At 47.8% G+C, this 25,614-nt stretch overlaps 1 protein-coding gene across 1 annotated transcript in view; it reads left to right on the plus strand.

Annotated features, from left to right (window-relative positions):
• The window catches only part of LOC147716989 (uncharacterized), a 555,946-nt gene that overhangs the window by 248,374 nt on the left and 281,958 nt on the right, over nucleotides 1–25,614 (plus strand). Inside the window, exon 10 of the mRNA XM_086919831.1 lies at nucleotides 15,098–15,241. Coding sequence (XP_086775957.1) covers nucleotides 15,098–15,241 — 144 coding nt within the window. The remainder of the gene's footprint in view (nucleotides 1–15,097; nucleotides 15,242–25,614) is intronic.

Raw genomic sequence — 25,614 nt, forward strand, 5'->3', positions numbered from 1 at the left:
ACGAAAGTGGATCTAGACACTTAGAGAGTTGGTCTACGCTGGAGCACCGTGGTACTCGGTTTACCTAGCCCAGGGGCTGCATAGGGTTCAAGTGTCGTTGGGAATCCTCGTTGACGAACCAGGAGCCTGAAGTGGAAGTTGCTGGCAGGCGACCAGTGAAGATGTTCCGGGCTGATCCAAGGGCTGGGTCAGCTGAAGAAGAGTACGTGTAAGCAGATGGGACCAAGTTCTGAATCACTAGCCAGTGATTATGTGGGCACCAGGATGGCACCGACGAGGTCACTCAGCCAGGCGAAGAGGTGACACTGGATTCTGCTGCTGCACGGACCAGGGGCGCTGTTGTCGACCAGGCTGGAGGTCTGCGAGATGTCCCACGTCGGATGTCTGCTGCTGGCGATGCTGGATCCGGTGAAGGAGGCAACAAGCCTTGGCTACGGCAAGCCACGTGGCGACACAAAATGGCGTCTTGAGTGGACCAGGAGGGTCCGAGGAAGGTCCCCTTCAGGAGGAGACTAGGGCCAGTCTAGAGGAGCTAGACCAGCGGTGAAATAAACGTAGGACGTCGTCAAGAGGGTCACTAGCCAACGGGCAAGCGACCGGACAACGTGGCAAGCGACACAGAAGCAAAAGGGCCCCACGCAGATCTGGTGGATGCTGGGGGGCTGGTCTTCGGTGCTCGTGCTGCTTGGGGTTGGGGCTTCTCTTACCCCAATGCACCCACTCGAGGGTCCCTCGGCGGTCGTGCTGGGTCAGTGTCGAGCTGGTTCTGATGGTCGCCGGGTCCACTGGTCACGTCGCACCCACGGTTCTCAGCTGTGCTGTAGAGGCAGGTAGAGGTCAGAGAGGGCAGGGAGTCCGGGTCTCGTCGAGCTGGTCAGTCTGGTTCTGGAGGAAGGACGTCTAAGCAAACCGCAAGATACTTAGGTGGTGCCTGCTGCTGCAAGGTGACTACTCCTTAGTCACAAGGGAGAAATCTTAGGAAGAAGTCTTGAGTTCCTTTCATAGAAAGTAGTTTCAGGATTCAAAGATGATCTCATTTGGAAGGGTCCCCGCTCCCACCTTTATTCTAAAGAAAGGGGCTGGTACGGGACTAGGTCCTGCCCATGGGTGGGACCAGGAAGGGGGGTGGTTACACCCCTCTCCCATGCCGGACTTTCCCCAGCTCAGGGGCTGGGGTGCCCCTGGAACTGGTTCAAGCCGGCAGATGCATAGTGAGCACCGGGGTGCCACTTGCAGTCACCTTCCTATTCAGCCCTGCCTACCTAGGATACACAAAACCCTGTCTGGGATGGTGCTAGCACCGCCCCTGACAGGAAACCCTTTGTCCAAGCTCCCCTCGCTGGAAGGACTCCCAGCTGCAGGGGATCAGACTTGTGTCTATGGTGGCAGCATCCATTTTGTGATGCTGAGGCTCGGGTTAACTTTAACCGGGGTTCACAGTTACATACATGTCGTGTCCCTCTAGAAGGGTGGAATGCTAACCCCGTCGCCAGAATTGGCGAGGGGTTAGTATTCCCATTCGTATGACACCTTACTCGACATGTTTTGATAAAGCGATACCAAAGATAGCAAATAACCGCGAGGATTATAGTGCACTTAAGAGTATATGGTACGCGTTATCATAGAACAGCTATTAGGACTTGGTTCCGCAAGCTGCAGACGGGCTCAGCTCATGCCAGAGCACCATCTCACATAATTCCAAGCACTCTGCCTTCAGGATTGTTAAGGCCTGCCATAGGAGTGACTGATAGGAATACATGTGTCTATTTTAGGGTTAGATATAGGTATACTATATCTACAGCAAAGGGCGATTACACCACTTTGCCCCAGCTGTCGTGCAGCCAGTTGTGTCAGATTTAGATGGCCAGCCAGGGGTGGCATAATACATCTTGCAGCCCCTGGTAGGCCCTGGGTACACCTATGCCCTGAGTTACAGGGTCTGATAAGGTGGCCCAGTACCAATTGATAAATGCACCTAAGGTACACGTGTCAATGTAGTGAGAGAACTGCTAGGCTGTGGGTCTGATTAGCAGGCCCACAGCCAGGGAAGTCGTAAACCAGTGAAGCAAAAAGCAAAAATTTGGGGTGATCATAGGATTGCAGACCCTACTCTCCTACACGGAGTACCACAGGGATCATCACTCAGCCCCACGCTCTTCACCATCTACATGGCCCCCCTCGCCGCCATATTCAGACAGCATAGGCCCAACATAGTATCTAACACCAACAACACCCAACTCATCCACTCCCTCACGAAGGATCCCGAAGATACCAGGCTCAGTTTCCAGGAAGGAATGAGGGACGTCGCGGCCTGGATGAAGGACAGCTGCCTAAAGCTCAACACTGAGAAGACAGAGGTCCTCATCCTGGGACCCTCGGCCTTTGCCTGGGAAGACACATGGTGGCCCTCTGCCCTCGGGAGTCCCCCCCACCCGACAGACCACGCTCGGAACCTCAGCATCATCCTTGACTCCTCTCTCACCATGACCCGCCAGATCAACACTGTCGCCACCACCAGCTTCAACTGCCTCTGCATCCTCCGAAAGACCTTCAAATAGATCCCCCCCTGAACACAGGAAAACCGTCACCCATGCACTCATAACCAGCAGACTGGACTACGGGAACGCCCTCTATGCCGGCATCAACAGGACCCTTCTACACAAGCTCCAAATCATCCAGAATACCGCGGCCGGACTCGTCCTAGGGACCCCACGACACAAACGCATGACAAAACACCTTTGAGACCTACACTGGCTCCCCATCGAGAAGAGAATAGCCTACAAGCTTCTCACCCACACCTACAAATCCCTCCACAACCTCAGACCGAAATACCTCAACGATAGAGTCTGTTTCCACGCACCCAAAAGAACTCTCCGATCCACCGACCTCGACCTAGCGGAGCCCTCTTGCATCCGCAGAAGGCCTTCTCCTACATTGCAGCCAAAATCTGGAACGAGCTCCGGGTCAGCATCAGACGCTCCTCCAACCTGCACATTTTCAGAAGGACCTCAAGACCTTGAGCCGGAGCTGCCTACCCCCCATCCCCCTCTAGCACCTTGAGACCCTCACTGGTGAGTAGTGTGCTTTATAAACCCCATGATTGATTGATTGATTGATGGCGGTGGTTGCAGCTTATCTGCACAGGCTAGGGATGTCAGTCTTCCCCTACCTCGATGACTGGATGTTGTAGGAGACCTCGCCCAAGGCAGTCGTCTCCCACCTTCAGACTACGATGGACCTCCTGTATTCACTGGGGTTCTCTATAAACGTGCCGAAGTCATACCTGACTCCTTCTCAGATGCTCCCCTTCATTGGAGCTTTTCTAGACACAGTGCACTTTCGGACCTACCCTCCCGAGCAGCGAGTCCAGGATATTCAGGTTATGATTCCAATATTTTAGTCTCTATCCTGCATTCCAGTGAGACTGACTCTGAGGCAGTTGGGCATCATAGACTCCTGCATCCTGTTGGTGAAACATGCCAGTTGGCGTATGAAGGCTCTACAGTGGGACCTGAATTTCCAATGGGCACAGCATTGAGGGAATCTCACTGACTTGGTCCAGGTCTTGGAAGGTATTGCGAGAGAGCTGCAGTGGTGGTTGATGAACCACGATTTGGTCAATGGTGGACCCCTCTTTCTTCCCCAATCAGATCTTGCAGTCATGACAGATGTGTCACTTCTGGGATGGGGTGGCCATCTGGGAGAGGAGGAGATCAGGGGACACTAGTCTCAGGTGGAGTTGGGGCTCCACATACATTAGTTGGAGCTCTGTGCGATTCATTTGGCATTGAAGGCATTTCTTTCCTCTCTCAAGGGGAAGGTGGTGCAAGTGTTCATGGACAACACCACCGCCATGTGGTACTGCAACAAGCAGGGCTGGGTGGGGTAGTAGACCCTTTGTCAAGATTCCCTGAGTCACTGGACATAGCTGGAACAGAAGGGAATAACCCTGGTGGTTCAACAACTGGCATGGCGGGCGAACTCAGCCTATGATGCCTAGCGGATCACGAATGGTGTCTCCAGTCGGAGGTGGCGCATGGTCTCTTTCAACAGTGGGGATAACCTTGGTTAAATTTATTTGCCTCCAAAGAGAACACGCAGGGTCAGCAGTACTACGCACTGGAGTTTCCAAGGCGGCTATTGCTCGGCCACGTTTATCACACAGTTGGAGCTCAGGCCTGCTGTATACCTTTTTGCCCATACCACTCCTGCCCAGGGTTCTGAAGAAGACCAGGAGTGACTGGACCCAAGTCATTCTTGTGGCTCTGGACTGGGCGAGGAGAGTCTGGTATCCAGAGCTTCTGAAAATGAGCATCGATCCTCCGATCAGGCTACCCCTTCGGGAAGATCTTCTGTTGCAGCAGCAGGGTAGCGTTCTCCACCGGAACCTGTCAACTATGTGCCTCCATGCGTGGAGATTGAGCCGCAGCAGTTGATGGCTTTTGACCTTCCCCCCCCCAAAGTATGTAATGTTATTCTGGTGGCCAGGCAACCTTCCACTAAGACGGTATACGCCTATCATTGGCAGATATTAGTTTTATACTGTACAGAAAGGTCTATTGACCCTCTTTCTGCTTCTCCTTCTACTGCCCCCCTGTTTATTTTGACCCTTGCCCAGCAGGTCTCTGCCTTGGGAACTCTCAAGGGTTACCTTTCTGCTCTGTCTGCGTTTTTGCAGCTGCCATGCCAGCACTCTCTCTTCAAATCTCCCATTGTGCATAGATTTCTAAAAGGGATGGCTCATCTGTTTCCACCTACACCCTTTGTTATGCCACAGTGGAACTTTAATTTGGACCTCACCTATCTGATGTGCATCCCTTTGAGCCTTTGCACAACTGTCCCCGCCGGCTGTTGCCTATCAAAACAGCCTTCTTGGTGGCGATTACATCAGCCCGGAGGGTGAGTGAACTACAGGCGTTATCTTGCTCACCTCCTTATCTTATGTCCTTTCTGGACAAGTTGGTGCTTCGCACCCGAGGATGCTTTTTACCAAAGGTTGTGGCCCCTTTTCCTCTGGGTCAGTCCATGTGCTCCCTCACATCCTTCTAAGGAAGAGGATCGTTTCTTTCCACCGGCTATACACAAAAAGAGCATTGTTGTTCTACCTTGACTGCACAAAAGAGTTCTGGGTGGATGATCAACTCTTTGTGGGGTACGTGGGAGCAAAGAAAGGAAGGGCAGTGCAGAAAAGGACCATCTCTCGCTGGGTCGTTCTCTGCATCAAGATCTGCTTTGCCCTGGCTAAGAAGCAGCCCCTTGTGGGATTAAGGGCCCATTCCACCAGGGTAAAGACTGTGAATACGGCCTTGGCTCAGGTTGTCCCAATTCAAGACATCTGTCAGGCGGCAACGTGGGCTTTATTGCACACGTTTGCAAAACATTATTGCCTGGATGGTCAAGTCCGTAGAGATAAGCAATTTGCCCGCTCGGTCCTACAGGACTTTTTAGTTTAAGCTTTTAGTCAGCACCAACCGCCGGGATGGTATGGCTTGGGTATCTAATTCAAAGGTAAGGAATCTGAAGCTAGAAGTCTCTATCAGATGAACAAGTTACTTAGCTTAGGTACCACATTATCTGGTAGAGGCGCTATCTAGCTGCAGATTCCTTACAGCCCCACTCAAGCCGCCCTGCTTTGCGGATTTATATTGTAGGGCTAGGGTTACTCCCCTTTCAGGGCCCTAGTTTGGTACACGACTACGTCAGTTACTTTGTGGATCTGTGCTTCTGGTGGCGAAAAAATGTCCGCGCACCAGGGTTGCACCTATATAGGCACCACAACATCATAACCAATACTGACGCCGACGTTATAAGGAGCCAAACTGAGTCAACCGCGGTATCGCTCAGCAAAAGTTTCCAGATCCAGCCTGATGCCTGGGAAATTCAAAGGTAAGGAATTTGCAGCTGGATAGAGTCTCTACCAGATAATGTGTTTCCGAAGGTAAGTAGCTTGTTCTTTAATAAGATCAAAACAAATCAAGACACTACTTGGTGATGTGCAAATGGTAAATATTATTGTTTGTGCATTACATAGTTTTATGAGTAAAAGTAAATGGCAGTGTTAATTTTGTGGCCACTTAAATCGAAAATGTGCTTTCTGAATATGACTTTGCATAACCACAACATGCTTTAGTAATATGTTTGCAACAGTGTGCTCCGAATTGCCCACCTGGCTAAATTCCACCCTCTTACCACTATCTCCTGCGTGGCTTATTTGCTATCCCTATGATTTTGGTAATGTACCATTGATAGCAGCACCCCCACTCGTGACACGAGAAGACAGACTTGCCCTAGAACATTTTACAGAGAACCGAGCCATGCCATGCTCTTTGGGCCTTTCAGCACCATTTCAGCAACAACCTCCAGGCAATTTTACCCTTTTCAGGGATATGCCAGTGGCTAGGCATCAAGTTTCCTAGAACTTTTAAAGTCGAGGCCATGGGCCCAACAGACCAGGCCATCTCCTGGGCAGTGTACAACCCAGCCCCTCCAGCAGCATCTTCAAAACCTCTTTAGTGCGCCTATAGTGACAAACAGCAATCTAACAGAAGGCAAGGTATGTCTCTTACTTCAGGTCTGGCAGAGCATCATATGTAACAGATGGGTCCCTGACATTGTTCAACAGGGCTGCCCACTGCACCTGCCACCTACATCAGAGGAGCTTTCAGAGGACCATCTGTCCAAAAGAGCCTTAGAGAGGCTCCAAGCCATAACCATTACCGCTGCTTCCATGTGCCGAAGAAATCATATTTTGGATCTTTACCCTAACATCACCTTACTCTGAAAGGACACATTCAAGATGCTCACACTAGCCCACCTTCTTTCAGCCCTGGATCCCAGTGACCAGATAAAGGCGTTGGACCAGCATGATGCCTATTTTCACATGCCTTTTCTGCAGGCCCACAGACACCTGTGGTTCAGGGTTGTCCACAAGCACTTTCAATTTGCTGTCCTTGCTTTCTGACTCACCAGTGCACCTTGGGTGTTCACAAAGGTGATGGAGGTGGTCTCTACTCATCTTCAGGAGCTGAGTGTACCAGCTTTTACTAATTTGGTTCACACCTCCTTATCTGTACCCGTTTTGAACCAACAGTGGCGACTCCTCTGCTAAGGTGGAGAATTGCACCCTACAAGAAAAATAAATCGATAATGCCTGGGTATTATCATTTTATTTTTCCCTAGCTGCATTGCCCAAAGAGTAGGGGAGGAGTGGTAGGCACTCCTGAAGTGCTCATAACTGCTTGGCTGCCCGTCTTGGGCCGCCCAAATAGTAGTGCGCACTCTGCATGTTCCGCATGGATGTATGACGTTACAACGCATGCTTTTACCACGCATGCCTTTACAATGCGGTTTTTACATCGCAAACCTTTACAACGCATAGCGCTTAGAGGTGCTGGATAGTGAAAAGTTTAATTTTCTATTCCAACTCCAGTCCCCGTGGACACTAGGGAAGGTGTTGGATAGAAAATGAAACTTATGCCCTATCCTAGAGCGCCCCCAGCGCAATGCGTTGTAATGGTTTGCCTTGTAATGACCGCGTTGTAATGGTAGTGCATTGTAAAAGTTTTGTTGTAAAGGTTGTTCACCATTCCGCACGAGTCTGCAATGCACAGCCTCGTGAGGAACATGCCCAGGCCCCCAGTCTCAATCTGAGCGCCGATCCAGTGCGCTCAGACCAATCATGACGCTGCTATCTGCAGCCTCATGATTGACTAGAGGACCCTGGAAGCATGGGTGCTTCCAGTTCCTGCCATCTTGGAAGAAGAACTGTGGAGAGACATCCTCTGGCAAGGTTAGTTTATTTATTTTTTATTTTTTATTTTCTCTGTTTTTCTTTTTTAACCCGCCCACCCCTTCCACGCCCACCTCACAACTGATGCGCTGTAGCAGCTGCTACTATGAACCAATGCACAGTTGCGTCCTCACCTTACAAAATGTCTTACTTATTACAATAACATCAGCATCCCATGTGAGTAAGCTCCAGGTCTTTTCGTCCAGCCTTGTTATGCCACCTTTTTTCTGGACTAACTGGTGTCATGGACTAGAGCTGCATTCCTGCCAAAGGTGGTGATTCCTTTTTTAAATTGCAAAATACATCACTCTTTTGATCTTCTTTTCTCCACCTCGTCCCTCAACAGGTGAAGAGAGACCTGCCTTGATTGCTTGGACCCAAGAGAGTGCTGTCAGTAGCACCAACGAAAATGGGGTGGACTATAAGCTCTTTGTGTGTTTCTGTGGGGCAAGGCAGCACAGAAGTGGGCCATCTCATAGTGGATGGTCCTCTCTATTACGTTCTGCAATGTATTGGCTAGGAAGCAGCCTCTAGAACATCTGAAGGCTTATTCCGCCAGAGCCAAGGCTGCTACCACTGCATTGGCACATGGAGTGTCTGTCCTTGATATCTGCCAGGCTTCTAAGTGGCATCAGTGCACACATTCAAGATTCACTCTTGCATTGACAGTCAAGTCCGCTGGGATAGGCATTTTGAATGTTCGGTGCTGCAGAACGTTTTACTCTAAGCCATTCCACAGACCCGCTGTGGTATCGGTCTAGCGTTCAATGTGACCGGAACCGGAAGGGGTGTAGCGGAAGTTGAGGCGGCCATTTTATCCTGGCGCCAACCGCACAGAGTTGAGACGTGGTCCCGGCGCTCCGGGGAATAAACTAAAGTTAACTTACTCAAGTCTCCTGTCGTTCATGAAACTAACATCATTACAATGGCGACGAGGCAAGGGATCTGACAAGAGAGCCCATGGTGCATGAGCGGCGAAGACAGCGGGAAGAAAAACGACAACCCGGAGCGCGGCAGAGGACGAGGGAGAGGCCAAGAAGAAGCGATCAGGCCCTCACGAGAATCAACGTGGCGTACTCACAAGTAAGCTGAACCGCGTTTCCAGCCAGAGCAGCACCACCGCAGCGAGAAAGGCGGCAGAGCGAGAACGCCACATAAGCGACTCACCACCCAGGGCACGACGAGCCCCACTCCGCAGTAGAGAGAAAACCCGCGCACCAAGCTGGCGGCTCTGAGAGAAAAGGAGGAAGGCACGAACACTGTGGACGGAGCGGTCGGATACGACCTTCAAACGCCACTGCACACAGACTGTGCGACGGGAGGCGGCTCAGCCAGCGGCGAGCACAGTGAGGAAGACGCGGCGAGAGACAAGCTCCGGGCAGTCCGCCGAGCAGGCCAGTCCCGACGCACGCAGGACCCAGAGGGAACGGCAAAATGGCGACACAATCCTCCTCCTTAACCCAGCTAGTACCGTTCCTCCCAAAAAGGGGGAACCCACGATGCCGTGGGAAGACTGGAAACGATATTTTCTCAATTACCTGGACGCGTTGGAAGAAGAGAATGAAGCAGAGTATGCAGGCCCCAGAAGGAGGAAGATCTTGCTACATAACTTAGGCCCGGAAGGTCTCAGGGTATATGACACCATTGTCAAGAAAGCAAGAGACGCGGCAGACACCGACGTGCTCAGCCACGCACTTGAAGACATCGACGCGCATTACAGACCGGTAGTGTGCGTAGCCATAGACAGACACAACTTTTTCAAGAGGAAACAAGAGGGCGGAGAGACAATCGATGAGTACGTAGCGTCGTTGCAGAAATTGGCGCTAACATGTAAGTTCGGCGCGCTACATGACAATCTGATAAGGGACCAGATCATAATGCACACGCCCAGCACGCATGTGCAAGAAAAACTGTGGGTGAATGGAGATGCCCTCCTGAAAGAGGTTTGGGCCCTGGTGAAGAAGGCGGAAATGTCTAAGCGTTGCGCCCAAGCTGCTCGGAAGGACACGGGGCGACGCAAACGGTCTGCAGGATTGTGACGCAGAACAAGAATGAGAAGGCCAAGCAGAGAGAACCACAGAAAGGACAAGAACACAGACAGAACACTCATCCAGGGAGCACGGCCAACAAGACAGGAAGAGGAGGTCGGCCATGCTGCTACAGATGCGGAAGCTCGTCCCTCCTGGGCAACGACAAGGTGTGCCCAGTGTTCAGGGCGAAATGTGCGTACTGCCACATATTCGGACATTATGAAAAAGTGTGCCGCAGGAGATCGAAAGGGGCCACAGTCAAGTACATAGAGCAGGAGACCCAGGAAGACGAAGAAACCCTAACTGGGGAGGAGGAAATAGAGGAAGTCCTCTACATTGATGCTCAGATCTTGGACGTAGGGTGTGCAGAATCGGACAAACCACGGCTCGACATGCATATTGGAGGAGTGCCCATCGAGATCATTGCCAACTCAGGAGCCCCCATCACCATTGTACAAAGGCAGGTGTGGAAGGAGAAGTTTGAACTGATTATTAAGGAATAGCTACGTCCTATGGACCTACGGCCGGTCACTTATACGGGACAGAAAATACCGATGTTAGGGTTTTGCCCACTACTATTTGAGTTCAGAGGACGCAAGGCAGAGTGCAAGCTGTATGTAGCGGAGAAAGGACCGTCGGTGCTCAGCTGGAAAGATCAAGGAGCACTGGGAATACTGCTGAACCCTGAAGGCGTAGAAAAGATCATGTTGATGGACGTGGAGGACAGGGAAGAGATAGAGGCCTGGCGCAGAGGATACCCGAAAGTGTTTGATGGGCGAATAGGAGAACTAACCAAGTACACACATCTGATCAAGCTAAAGGAGGGAGTCAAACCGGTCATTCACAAAGTGAGGAACATCCTCTTCCGCAGCAGGGAGGCAGTGCAGGCAGAACTGGACAGACTGGAGAAATGCAAAGTGATACAGGCCATCGAGAGTGCTGAATGGCTTTCGCCGTTGGTGGTAGCCCAAAAGCCAAACGGGAAGGTTAGGCTGTGCGTTGACCTCAGGGAACTAAACAAAAACATCCTGATCGACAAGTTTCCCCTTCCTCGCATAAGTGAAATGTTGGCAAAAACCAAGGGCGTAAAATGGTTCTCGACGGTGGACTTATCGTCTGCCTACCACCAAATAAAACTTCATCCGTCGTGCAGCCACCTCATGTCATTCATCACACCCTTCGGGTGCTACAAATTTATCAGGATGCCATTCGGGCTGACATCAGCGGCCGCAGTATTCCAAAAGTTGATGCACAGACTCCTTCGCAAGGTGGAAGGTGTTCAGTTTTTCCAGGACGACATCCTGGTCATGGGCAAGTCCAAACAAGAGCATAATGAAAAGCTGCACAACGTACTGCGAACATTACAAGAAAATGGATTGACGGCAGAGTGGTCCAAGTGTAAACTCGGGGTACCATCGGTTACATACCTTGGCCATGAAGTTAGTGGACATGGCATTGAACCCAAGAAATCCAACATGCAAGCGATATTAGACGCGCCAGCCCCAGAAAAAAAGGAAGACGTCAGGTCATTCCTGGGAATGGCCGAGTTATATAGTAAATTCATACCCCACTTTGCCATGAAGACACACTGTTTATGCCAACTGCTCAAAGAAAGGAATGGTTTCAGATGGACCAATGAGGAGCAGAAGGAGTTTGTCAAATTGAAAAAAGAAATGAGCGAAACAATTCCACTAACCGGATTTGACCCGGATGCTGAATCAATCCTCACCACGGATGCGAGTGAACGAGGCCTAGGGGCAGTGCTCACGCAGCAGTCAGCCCTAGGGCAAATGTCGACGATCAGCTTCGCCTCGAGATCCCTGGCACCCAACGAGGAAAAATTCAGCGTCATTGAAAAAGAGATGCTGGCGGTAGTGTGGGCCATGGAAAAGTTTAGGCAGTACCTGTGGGGTGCAAGGTTTCTAGTCAAAACGGACCATAAACCCCTGGTGAAGGTTTTGACATCCAACGGACATGCTCACACCACGCCCAGAATAGCCAAAATGACGCTACGCTTGCTGGATTTCGTGTATGATGTGGAACACATACCGGGTCCCCAGAACAAGGTAGCTGACTTCCTAAGCCGAGCAGCAGCTAAGGAAGACGCAGACAAGCAAGAATCCTCCCAGTGGGACAACTACGTGGTGGCAACAGTAGAAGACATGGAGAAGGTGACTGGAGCTCAGGAATGGGAAGAGGCATATAAGTCGGACGAAGACCTGCAAGCAATAAAAGGGTACGTGGTCCACGGGTGGCCCGAGAAAAGACACTTGAAGGAGACATTAAGAAGGTATTGGGAAGTGAGGGACGAATTGTCTCTAGGGGAAAATCCCCTGTTTTTGCTGAGAGGTGACAAGGTGGTCCCACCTCAAGGGATCATAGAACACTTGATGACTTTGTTACATGAGGGACACCAAGGAATCACCAAGACTAAAGCGTTGGCTCGTCAAGCCTACTGGTGGCCAGCAATTGACACACAAGTAGAACGATTTGTGCGACAATGTGAGTCATGTGCCAAGGCGGATAAGTCCCAAACCCTGATGAGGCCGCCACTGGGAATGTTTCCGGTGCCCGAAGGACCATCTGAGATGGTATCAGTGGACATTATGGGACCAATACTGAACGCCAAGGGCATTCAAAAGTATGCCATAGTATTAATCGACAAGTACTCCAAGTGGCCAGAAGTGGTCATAAAGGAGGCAGTGGACACAGACACCGTGATAGCCTTCTTGAGGGAAGTGTTCATCAAAGAGGGAATTCCCAAAACCATCATAAGTGACAATGGGCCGCAATTCACGTCAGGAAAATGGGATGCCTTTGTAGCTAGAAACGGGATCGAAGTCAAGCACACACCCGTTTATCACCCAGCCGGCAACGGGCAAGTAGAACGATTCAACAGGGTGATTATGGGCACCATACAGGCAGCCATAAATGACTGATTGGACTGGGAGAAGGAAGTGCCCAAAATGTTGTGGGCGTACCGCATCACGCCAGGGAGCACGGGGTACAGCCCCTTCAAAGTACTGAGAGGGAGAGAACCATTTACTAAAGACAATACAGTATGGAGGAAGATGGTTGTCAAGCACACACCCGTTTATCACCCAGCCGGCAACGGGCAAGTAGAACGATTCAACAGGGTGATTATGGGCACCATACAGGCAGCCATAAATGACGGATTGGACTGGGAGAAGGAAGTGCCCAAAATGTTGTGGGCGTACCGCATCATGCCAGGGAGCACGGGGTAGAGCCCCTTCAAAGTACTGAGAGGGAGAGAACCATTTACTAAAGACAATACAGTATGGAGGAAGATGGTCGTGCAAAGTAAGTGGTCACCAGTGGTGGTCAGGAGAAATCTAGAAAGAGCACAGAAGGTCTACACCGAACACTTCAACATTAAAAGAGGTGTACAAGGAGTGGAGTTAGAGAAGGGAGATTGGGTCAGGGTGAAAGTGGCGACCCTGAAGAGGAAAGGAGAGAGTAAATTCACGCCGCCCCTCCAAGTGTTAGAACCGTATACCAGATCGGCACTACTCAGTGATGGAAAGGTGTGGCCGCAAGACAGGATGGCCAAGTGCAGCAAGAGATTGGAGCGGGAAGCGGAAACTGACGAGGAGATTGAGGATGTCGAAGGAGGCAAAGAAGAATGTGATGGACGGAGCACGGAACAGGTAGAAGAAGGTACGCAGCAAGTGGAAGAGAGAGTAATTAGGCAGGACGAGGAAGTCAGAGGAACCAGTTGCACAAAGGACAGGAGCAAGTTTAGATCGATGAAGGAAAAGGCGGGAAGCACCGTGGAAGGAACAGACACAGGTGAACCGGAGCAGGAGGAACAGAGGGAAGGGAGAAGAGAAGGAGCTGTAAAGACGAGAGCTGGAAGAACCATAAGAACTCCGGAGAGATTCAAAGACTTTGAAATGGACTACAAGTAAGACTGTCCCTAGTTTGCATTGAAATATTATATTGTGAATAAAGGGGGGAGATATGTGGTACCGGTCTAGCGTTCAATGTGACCAGAACCGGAAGGGGTGTAGCGGAAGTTGAGGCAGCCATTTTATCCTGGCGCCAACCGCACAGAGTTGAGACGTGGTCCCGGTGCTCCGGGGAATAAACTAAAGTTAACTTACTCAAGTCTCCTGTCGTTCATGAAACTAACATCATTACACCCGCCTCCTTTGGAGATACTGCTTTGGTATTTATTCACAAGTTGAGGTATCTGCGGTTACAACTATCCATCAGAAGAACACGTTACTTTCCCTCTGTAACGCTTTAATTCCTGCCTTCCCACGTCTCTGTTCTGTGGGATCGTTTCCTTTCCAACTAAGAAGGTCCCTGCTTAGGAATTTGCACACTGTTTCTCCCAATTTTTTTATGAGCCCTGCATCTTGGCGCAGACAAGCTTGTGAAGAAATGTGATGTCCGTGCATGGGTGGCACTTATGTACACCCCCACGCTTCACATCAGAAGTGGAACAGAATCAACACAAGGTCATGCAGTGCCACTTAGCGGCACGCAGGGGCACTGCTTTTTGAGTTTCCGGATGCAGGCTGGTGCCTGGAAATATTCACAAGGTGAGGAACCTGGAGTTAGAGTATCTACTGGAAAGAGCATAACCAAATTCTTTTTTGTTTCAAGCATGTAAAACTGAATAGTTTGACAACCGTAACACCTATACTACCATTAGATATAATGCACTTGTAATAAGGTGGATGGGATATCCGTCATGTTTGTGACAGAGTAACCAGTCCACCAAACTACATCAGGCCCTTTGTTTCCGACTGTGTGTATCTTATCAAGTCAATTACCTAACGCTTCAAAGTCTTCGTACTGAGTACCTTTAAACTGCATAATAGCAACATCAGTTCACCAGCATGGTTATCCTATGCATATTCACAAATTTGTATTCCCTAGATTTTTTCCAAAATCTTATCGGATTCTTTATGGTAACATGTAGATTTTCTAACCAGGGGAAGATTTGAAGGATAACATGCTTGAGACTGAAAGTTACATTCCTGTAGCAGCAGTTGTCAAGCATGGGTATGCTTTTCCAGTTCTGAGATTTACAATATTTTCTCACTATCAGTTATGATCTTTGAAACTGTCCCCCTGAATAGTTCTAGAATATTCTAAAGTTGAGAATCTGAAAAGCACCTAGTGCGTCAAGTATTTCGAACTGTCTTTGTTCATCTAATGAAAAATACTCCTGTCGTCCATAATTCTCAGTTCCTTCTCTGACTGTTGCAAAGGTAACTACACTGATAATGTTTTGTGCTTCCTGCAGCTTTCCGTGCAGCCTTTGAAGCATTTAGAAGCAATCGTGAGGATAAGATGTCCCTGCGCGACTTTGAAAACAGCTTGAAAAATATGGGTATCTTTCTCAGCCACCCAGACGCCTTCCAGGTCTTCAAGAAAGCAGACATTAACAGTAAGTACATCCTTGTTTGCCAGAAGTTGCACTATTTAAAGACATCTCCTGTTTCCGTATGTTAAATAAGTCTTCTACATCACATTGCCAACACATATTTTTTTGGACCGGCTAGATCTCAATTAACCCCTTAGCTGCTTAGGATTTTTTACCCCCAGTAGTATTTGTTGTTGCTATTTGGGGTACTTTGCACTTAGACCTTTATAACATTTTTCCCAAATGATTTGTCCATGCCAAATTTGGATCTTTTTTTCTCAAAATTACAGAGATCCGAAAGGGGTTTGTGGATTCACCTGGAGGGGACTGAGAAAATAGCCAAAATATAGCTAAATGTAGAGTTTTTGGGTGAAAAATTGGAAAAGAGTGATCCACAAAAAGTGTAGTTTTTTCCCCTAAAAATGGCATCAACGAAAGGTTTGCTGTGCTAAAATCACCATCTTCCCAGCTTTATGCAAATGCAGAGTTGTATCAAAAACCATATTTTTTTCCACAGTTTTGGCATTCTTCTAGTGGTAACTCCTTTTTCCAAATGTTACCGCTTTCAACCTGCTTTCAGTTTGTGTTGGAAATGAGTGTGACATACATGGGTGAAGCCGTAAAGCTATACATTTCTGAAAAGAAGACACAATTCTAAAATCCAGCCATGGGTCATTTGTGTGCATCCACAGGGTTTTCCCACAGAAAGTAACTGTTGAAAAAAAAAAATGGGTAGGAAAAAAAGCCATTTGTGACAACATTAGTATCTGTAATTTCTTGTCATAGTACCTGATTTACAAAAGCAATACACCAGTACATGTGCTAGACACTTCTGGTCGCTCGGATATATAGGGTTTGTAGGTTCTCCAAGAACCCAAGGTACCCAGAGCTAACAACTACGCTGCTGCTTACAATAGCTTTTCATTGTGTATTGAGTGTAGAGCAGTACATATGGTAAAATATAATGAGAGCAAAATGGGCATGAAGGAAGCCTATATATTATTGAAATGTACACCAGATGCTGAGTTAAATAACAGTGGTTATTTTTACATCTCAGATTTTGTTTTGTGGGTACCCATACTAGCATGAGATTCACAGGGCATTTTTTGAAACATCTTCTTTCTCACACACTGGCTCACATTTGGAAGTGCACTAATACAAATAAATCCTAATGATAATAACAAATGCTCTACTATTCTGTTGTGCCACTTGTGTGGCTGGGCCTAGCAACTACAAACAACAGACTAAGCACACAACCATGAGGCATCAAATATTACCCAGCAGAATCCGTACTTTTCTTTTTACAATGAGGTTAGGTGTAGATTTTGGGCTCTAGCTCAGCCAACACCCAGTAAAACCTATATAAACCAGACATTTCTGCAAACTAGACACCCCAGAGTGTCCAGGGTGGTGAGACTTTTGTGCTTCTAGCGTTGTGCTTTTATTCGGAAGCCCTTGCAAGCCTCAACCTGTGCCCAAAAAGACATATATTACTCTAATTTCTGTGAAGGAAAGATTTGAAATCTGTGTGGGGTCACATATTTCCTACCACCCAGCCATCCTGCAAGTCTCTCAAAGAAATGGCAGCTCACTTGTGCGGGTGGACTATGAGACCATAACACAAAAGGTCATATAGTGCTATGTAAAGAGTTCAGCGATAGTGGCAGCCGCAATATTTGAGTCCGTGCTCGGACGCCTATGGAAACAAGTCACGGACATTTATGGAAACAAGTCACGCAGGAGATTCCTGGATGCTGTGCCTTTTGTGAATCCCACAACATTTGATTGCCCCCAATGCCGTACAAACTTCAAACTTTACCTACAATCATACATAGTCCTTTCATTTCTGTGATGGAAACGTCTGGAATCCGCAGGAATCGCAATATTCCTACCATCCATTGTTATCCCACTCTTTCCAATTAAACACTGTGCCCCACTTATATGGCTGGGCCTAGTGCCTACAATAGGAATGGATCAAACCAAGGTCAATGGAAATTCTGTTCATGTCCATGTCACCTGCAGACCTAATAGGTGCTAGGTGCACCTTTACTAAAGTCTCGTAGTAGAAACCTGATTAGACGTAGAAAGACTTTTTCTTTCATGCACCTTCAGTGCACTCAGTGCATTAAATCCAACTTCCTCCAGTGTGTTGATGTAAGTTGGGGGTGTCTGGGGATACAAAAATTGCCCAGTCCTCAAACTGTGTGACCTGATGTACCTTTGAAAACAGGACTAACCATTCTGGGAAAGACTTAGGGTTTGGTCGGCAGGGCACTCTGGCAAAACATGGCACACTCACTGAAGTGCACTTATAATACTGTAGAATGAACTTCTGCCATAATTTTGATGTGGGATGAAATGAAATGAAAAGGCATCCCATGTTCCGGTAACGGGCCATCTGTGTCTTTCGTCTAGATGTTTGGTATAGTCAGCCCATAAATCGAGGTATAATATGGCATCTATGCCATGCTTGTGGTACATAAAGTTACCTGGGGTGTCCCTAGGGGGGATAGGAATTTCTTCCTCTAGTATCCCTTTCCTAGTTCCTATCTGCTTTAACTTGTTAAAAAACGGCATCTTGTTTACTTGGTACTGAATGCTCGATCCTTGCTACTTGATACTGAATACAGCTAGTTATACAAGAAAACATAAATGCACATTAGGAAACAGTCACACTCATACCACGACATTAATCACATGAAAAGACATTTAGAAAACATATATGACTACCCCCTATATCGGATGTACTGCTAAACAGCACAGATACACTGCTAAAGCGGTGCAGAACGGATGTACTGCTAAACAGTACAGATACACTGTCTAGAAACAGTGCAGACCGGACTTGTGTACCCAAACCCGTCTAGATACGTCCCAGCAATGGTACTCACCGGGAAGCACGGAAGCAGAAGGCCTCGGAAAACTCGACTGGACTCAACACTTCGGAAAACTTCGGAAAAACTTCGGAAAACCTCGGAAAACTTCGGAAAACTGGTGGGCCTCTTGACACCTCGGACCTTGCTTCTTTCGGCTGGGCTCTGGTCGGGATCCTCCGCACTCCTCACCGCCTCGTCTGGGTACTGATCGTAATCTTCGTCACCTCCGTGGGCCAGAGGGAGATACAGGAAATCCTGCCGGTACGCGTAGTTTCCTTCTAACTGATGGCAGGGGACAGAGCTTACAACGCACCAACCGGCGCGTGAGGTGGGGGAGGGGTCCCTGTTCGGGCGCCAAAATGATGTAAATATATAATTTACCGTCGTAATTTCTATGCAGGTAAGTACTTAATCAATAATAACTCAATCAGAAAGAAAGAAAACAGAGTCCGTGGTGTTAGAGTTCTTAGGGGTTTTATTCCTTAAAAAGGAATGGTCTAGACCAGAATATCATATTCTTCCCACCACAGGGGTGGAAGAAGGGATAGAGAGCGCGCTACATTTTATTGACAGTACATAGCTTATATACTTAATTCATGTCATGGAAAACAGTACAGTAGGCGTAACAGCTGAGAGAAGACAAGATAACAGTAGCCACGTGTTACTAGTACATAATCAGAAGGCGTGGACTAGGCGTGAGCTGGAGACGTCACAGATAGGTGTCACAAAAGGGGTGGCACTAAGCAGAAATGTTGCAATGTCAGCAGAAATCGGAAGCTTGGATGCGCGCGCAGCTGCATGACGTGTGACGGACGTGAAACTGGAGGGTGCAGGGGGCTTGACATTTGCACTGACGAAAAGAGACAGAAGTCTGGCATGTCAGATCAACTTGTGCTTCTATCATATCTGATATCTGGTGTTTAGGAACTGAGCTATCTGGGCAGAAAGGTCTCTGGGGCAGAAGCTATTCTATACTGACTGTGAGTGCGTGCATAAGCGCCTGAGTGTCTGCATGAGAAGCGTGGGCATGGGCCTTCCATGGGAGCATGGCAACAGAAGCTATGAATTACTTGCACGGAGACAGGTCGGCCCTTTGGCCCTGTAGCTGAGGGGGGTGTTTACTGAAGCTAGCAGGCAGGAATGTATTTTCGAGGAGCAGAACAGATAACTCGAAGGTTATAGTCAATCTTGGCAGGCAGCAGGCTGAGCTGAACGCGCTGGGCCGCGCTAGAAGTAAGGCAGAGTTCACGTGTACGGGGGCAGCCTGGGCAGCCTGGTCTGAGGCTCCCGGAGTCAGGAGGGAGAAAAAGGCTCGATGGCAGATATTCTGGGCCTACTTTGCCAGAGCTAAAAACATGTAGAATACACTACAAAAAGACGTTGGCATAGTATACTTAGGAACGGGCTATCCAACCCATTCAGGGTGGGTCTGAAAGAAGACATGTTGACGTTGGACGCAAATGTATTTGCGTCTTCATAGCTGGTACAGGAGGGAAGTTACATGCACTTTAACTCGTACATGGAGACGGTGGGGTACACGCTAGGGAACACAACTTGACCAAAATTTATATTTCCTCATTCCCTCCTTGTTCCCTACGGACCCTTCATGATATATCAATCATCATAAATTGATCAGTTTGTTCTTGTAACATAATTTGTTCGTCTCTCTTCCGTTGTCTATTTGAGAGAAAACTGGAATGTTCAATGCACGATGTGGCACACAGTCCACATATCGCTGGCCCACACTGTAGGCACAGGCAGCAGCTGAATACTATGACAAGGCCAAAACCTAGGAAGGATAGGATCTTCCATCCCCAAGCTGTTAACGTTGTCCAGAACCAACCGGACCAAGTCCAGGTGCCTGGATTCTGATGTATCTGATTTGCAATTTTATGCAGACGGGTAATAGCTTGATATACAGATGGCGCGTTTTGTGGAATGAAAACACAGCAACTTGACCCGATGACCTTACAGGCTCCACCTCTATCTGCCAAGATGACGTCAATAACAAGACGATTCTGAAGAACAACAACCCGCATGGCAGATTGCTCCTCTGTTAGGTTACCTAAGGCGGAGGCAGTTTCATGTACTACAGCTTCAAGTGTTCTAGTTAATCTACGTATTAATTTACTGTTTTGGACGGGGCCTAAAAAGAAAAAGAATCCTTTATTAAAATCGGTGTATTGTTCCCATGCCGTTTCTGTATAGTCGACAAGCGGGAGATCTCTTCGGAGTCTATTCTTTGCTAGATTTGTGTTTCTGTGGTAATCAGGAGGGGCTAGAAAAACAGGTGGCAGAAGGAATGCAATATAACAAGTACCATCCCAATCTGGAGGCAGGCGTATGTATGCGGTATGACCACAAACAAAATAAGAGTGACTGATAGCTTTGAAGGACGATTTACCATGATCACTGAATTCGACCACAGTAGTGCATTTACTATGACCTAAGTGTACTGAACCTTTCTTTCTGACACATAATTCACCAGTGACTGGTAATACTAGCATAGCGGGCAGGACTGGTGCAGCTTCGGATTCAACAGTAAGGATCATAAGGCTAATTGTGTAATTACCTAATCCATATACTTCATTTTCTAGATCAGTTCCTATTCGAGTGGGGAGTCCCTCCTTATCAGGGTAACAGACGTCGAGTAGGACCAAGTTCAAGTTTCCCCAAACCCAGCCCCCATCGAAAACAGCAATATCAGGATCTAAGGAATTAATTATTTTAAACCATGCCCCGCAGGAGCCATTGTGAGTGAATGGGTACGGAAAGAGGGGCAGAGCTCCCTTGTAATTCTGGTAGGGAGGGAGTCGGCCACATATCCAGCAGTCTGTAGCATTGTTAGTCTGATGGGAATGATGCAGCATACTAATGAATGTGTTGTTGCGCAGCGCAAGTCTGTAGGAGAGTTCGTGTGGAGGTAACTCGCTAAAAGAGTGTTCAGCAGAAACATTGTAAGCAGATTGTCCATTCTTGAAAATAGGGCAATAGATAGGGAGAAGTACGCTTGCAACAATTATCAGAATACTTAGAAAAAACATGATTAATAATGTCACTATACAGTGACTACGCAATGATTTGCAGTATGTACGTTTCTTGAATTCTCTCTCTCTCTCTCTATTTCGATCTAGGGGATACATGTCAGATACTATTTAACCGATTCACCTAGGGGAGGACTTAAACAATTAAACTGTCTGACTTGCTAGATCGAAGCTTGAGTTTGTACTCCTCTTGGGGAGTTTTCTCTCGTTTGGAAACTTCAAAGTCACTGGGCTTGATACAGTCTTTGGAAGGGGTGGATGAGCCTGGGTCGGATTTCAGTTCATTACACAGCTTAACATGGCTCATGTGGACCCACCCCTTCCTGCCCTCGACCTTCACCGCTGTCCTCGTAGTAAGTAGAACGGTCTTCGGCGATTTCCAGCGGGGCTCCAACGGACTTTTCCGGTCGAAGTTCCTTATGAGGATCAGATCACCTGGACGGACATCGTGTGGCTTTACATCAGTGTTGTCAGGGAAGGCTGCGGCAACCTGTGAACGACATGATTGCAGACATCAAGGAGGCAAGGTAATCTGTCAACATATTGCAATCAACATCGGTAATTTTTTTAGGAATGGGCGTCCCCCACATATTCGGTGGTCTTCCAAAGACCACTTCGTACGGGGATAGTCCTGATCTCGAATGGGCAACCATTCTCATATAGAATAGTGCCACTGGCAGGGCGACTATCCAGTCGACTCCCTTCTCTTGACATATTTTAGCAAGACGTGTCTTTAGTGTCTGATTATGCCTTTCTACAAGGCCTGCGGCTTCGGGATGTCGGACACAATGGAATTTCCACTGATATCCTAGCAGCAAGGAAACCTGTTTCATCAATTCGGATGAGAATGGCTGACCGTTATCTGAGTACACGACACGAGGCATGCCGTACCGTGGGAAGAATTCACGAACCAGCTGCTTGGCAGTGGTCGGAGCAGTATAATCTGGGACTGGGTAGGCTTCGGTCCAACGGGACAGTGCACAAACAACTACGAGGACATATTTAAATCCTCGACATCGGTCCATCTGGATATAATCCATCTGGAGGACTTCAAAAGGATGATCGGGAGGATGAAATCCACCTTGCTTTACAGGGACGCTTTTACCTGGATTGAACTGACAACAGATCATGCAAGTACGCACTTTCTGTTTTGCTGCTGCTCGTAAGTGTTTATTGCTCCAGAGATTCTGTAAACTGTCTAACATTGCTTTTTCCCCTAGATGTGCTGGACTATGTGCTGTATTGATTATGACTTGAACCATAGAGTCAGGGAGAAACCATGTAGATTTTCCCTTCGTCATCCAACCTTGATCTGTCTGGATCCCTCCTAGTTCAATCCATTTCTTTATTTCATCTGGGGTAGCATGTGTCTGAATATCGATAACATCTAGCGCGGGATCCCTAACTGTCATACAATTTGTCGGTCCTATTGTCTTTGTCATGTCAGTTGTCTGAGTGTGAGTCAATGCTGTATGTTTCGCTGTCTGATCTGCCAGGTCATTACCCTGGGAAACAGAATCTGTAACCTTAGTATGTGCTTTACACTTCATGACGGATATGCCTGAGGGCAGATTTATTGCTTCTAACAGCGCTTGAATGAGGGGACCGTGTTGTATCTTGGCACCATGAGAGGTCAGGAAACCTCGTTCTTGCCATAACATTCCGAAGTCGTGTACGACTCCGAACGCATAACGGGAATCAGTGTATATGTTAACATTTCTGTTCTTGGCTAGTATACAAGCTCGGGTCAGAGCGATGAGCTCTGCTGCTTGAGCAGACAGTGTGTCAATACGATGTGTTTCTTTAACTTCAGTTTCAGTGGTCACTGCATACGCGGCCACTAATTCTCCTGTACTTGTTCTCATGCATGAACCATCCACATAAAGTGTCAGGTCTGGATTTGTCAGTGGGACATCTGTTAAGTCTCGCCGTGGCTTTGTTACTGCATTAATGATTTCTATACAATCATGCGGGGCAGGATCTGTCATAATTGTAGGTAACAGTGTTGCGGGGTTCAGAATGCTGCAGCGTCTGATCTCTATGTGTGGTTGGAATAACGTTAACTCGTAACCTGTCAGTCGTGCTATAGTCAAGTGCTGAGTCTGGGTTCTGTTTAAAAGAACCTCAACAGAATGTGGAACTTGTACGGTTAACTGATGTCCTAAAACAATTGAATCGCTCTGTCTGATTGCTAGTGCTGTTGCTGCTACTGACTTTAAGCACGCAGGGAGTGCCTGGGCTACTGAATCCAATGTACTTGAAAAATAAGCGCAAGGCTTATGTGAACCTGCTTGATCTTGGGTGAGGACAGACAACGCTGTACCATCACGTTCTGTAACAAAAAGTGTAAACGGTTTGCTGTAACATGGTGTCGCTAAAACTGGTGCTTGGCATAATGCTTTCTTTAATTCCTCAAAGGCTTGTGTATGTTCCTGAGTCCAAGGAAGGACAGTCGAGGTTGCTGCCTCCTGCGTTGTTAACTGAATGAGTGGTTTAGCTAGAAATGCATACTGAGGAATCCATTGTCTGCAGTACGAGGTGAGGCCTATGAAGGCCCGCACTTCTTTTTGTGTCTGGGGTTGTGGCATATTTGCAATTAACTGAATGCGATCGGGAGTGAGCTGTCTCCCCACTTTGGACAGCAAGTGACCCAAGTACACAACTTGCTGAACACAGAATTGTAGCTTCGATGGAGACACCTTGTGTCCCTTGTCTGCCAGAAAATGTAAAACTGTCAATGATGCTTGTTCACATTCGGGCTCACTTCGTGCGGTGATCAGCAGATCATCGACGTATTGCAGTAAAGCAGTGTTAACTGGCATTGTGATACAATCAAGTTGTCTCTTCAGTGCTTGGCTATAGATGCTGGGGCTTTCTGTGAATCCTTGAGGTGCGCGTGAAAATTTGAAACTGCGTCCATTTAAACTGAATCCGAAGAGAAATTGGCTCTCTGGATCAATAGGCACGCTGAAGAAGGCGTTCTTGAGGTAAATTACAGTAAAGAACGCTGCTTCTGAATCAATAGCAGTCAATAAGGATGAGATATCGGGAACCACAGGGTACTGTGGCACAATACATTTATTCAGTTCTCGAAGATCAATCACCAGTCGATATACTGGCGGTGCATTGGGGTCAGTACGTTTAAGAATCGGAATAATGGGTGAATTACAGATATTGGAGTCGGTCTCTACGACCACTCCTTGTGCTATGAGCTCTTCAATGATTTCCAGTAAAGCCACTACAGCATCGGGTGGTAACTTGTATTGTCTGATTCGTGGTAGTACAACTCCTGTCTTGAGTGTAACACGGTATGGTGTGATATGCATACAACCTACATCAGTTGGGCCTTTTGCCCACAGGTGATCTGGTACATTTTTCAATCTGACATCGAATTCTCGCAAAACATAATGACCCTTGAAATCCCGTAGAAAGAGTCTAACTCCCTCCGGGGAACAGCAGATTATAGCTCCTAGAGCCTTCAATGTTTTAATTCCTAACAGATTTTCTGGACATGATTTCGTAAGTAACAAGTCTGTAACACGTGATAATGGACCCACAGCCAGGGGGACTGGTTCTGATACTTCATTTACAATGGGCTGTCCTGAAAAGCCAAGGGAAACATTCTGTGAGCCTGAGAGGGGTGCCCCTGGGACTTCATATGACTTATTGTGGTGCGGCTTGCCCCTGTGTCAATTAAAAACTTTCTGTCTTTTCCCAATACTTGACTGTGTACATACGGACCTTCTTGATCTACAGGAATTTCAATAAGAGGCAAGCCAAATTCCCTCTCTAGGCTGTTTCATGTATATCGTTGATAATCAGGGTAAGCGAACTGTGCATACTGGTACATCTGTTGTGAAACTTGCTGGGTCGCGGCAATGGGCTGTGGCTGTGATACCGCTACTGTCTGTGCTGGAGGTGAGGAAGCATGTATAGGCTGTGTATTCTGTGAAGACTGATGCTGGTTATGGTCTTGTCTAGGCGGATGCGGTGTTTCTTTAGTTTTACCTGTCGCTATGTTATGTTTCAGAACGGGGCATTCATGTACGTAGTGACCTGGCTGCTTGCAGTAGTTGCATGTCCCTTTAACGGGAGCTGCGGCGTGACCTGTCTGGGTCGTACCTTTTCTATTCCCGTCGGTATGGACCGACTGGGCTACTAACATTTTCATTTTTGTGTCTTTCATACGTTTCTGTTCTTGATCCTGTTCTTCTCTAATTCTATTCTGATGGTATTGTAACATTTGTAACATCTGAGATGGCGTATTTGCTTGCCATGTACTCTCCACCTTGTATACACGATTCTTGACTGCTAACAGGGAATTCTCAACTAACTTTGATACAAAAAGATGCGGGTACGATTCGCTACTTGGTTTAAGACCACTATTAATAATAAAACATTTCTCGAATCTTGAATAAAAGTCACTAGTATCTTCGTCGGGCTTCTGTTTACATGCTGAGATTGCATCCCAGTCTTCTTT

Source organism: Lissotriton vulgaris, chromosome 5 (assembly GCF_964263255.1).
Source record: "Lissotriton vulgaris chromosome 5, aLisVul1.2, whole genome shotgun sequence".
Taxonomy (NCBI): domain Eukaryota; kingdom Metazoa; phylum Chordata; class Amphibia; order Caudata; family Salamandridae; genus Lissotriton; species Lissotriton vulgaris.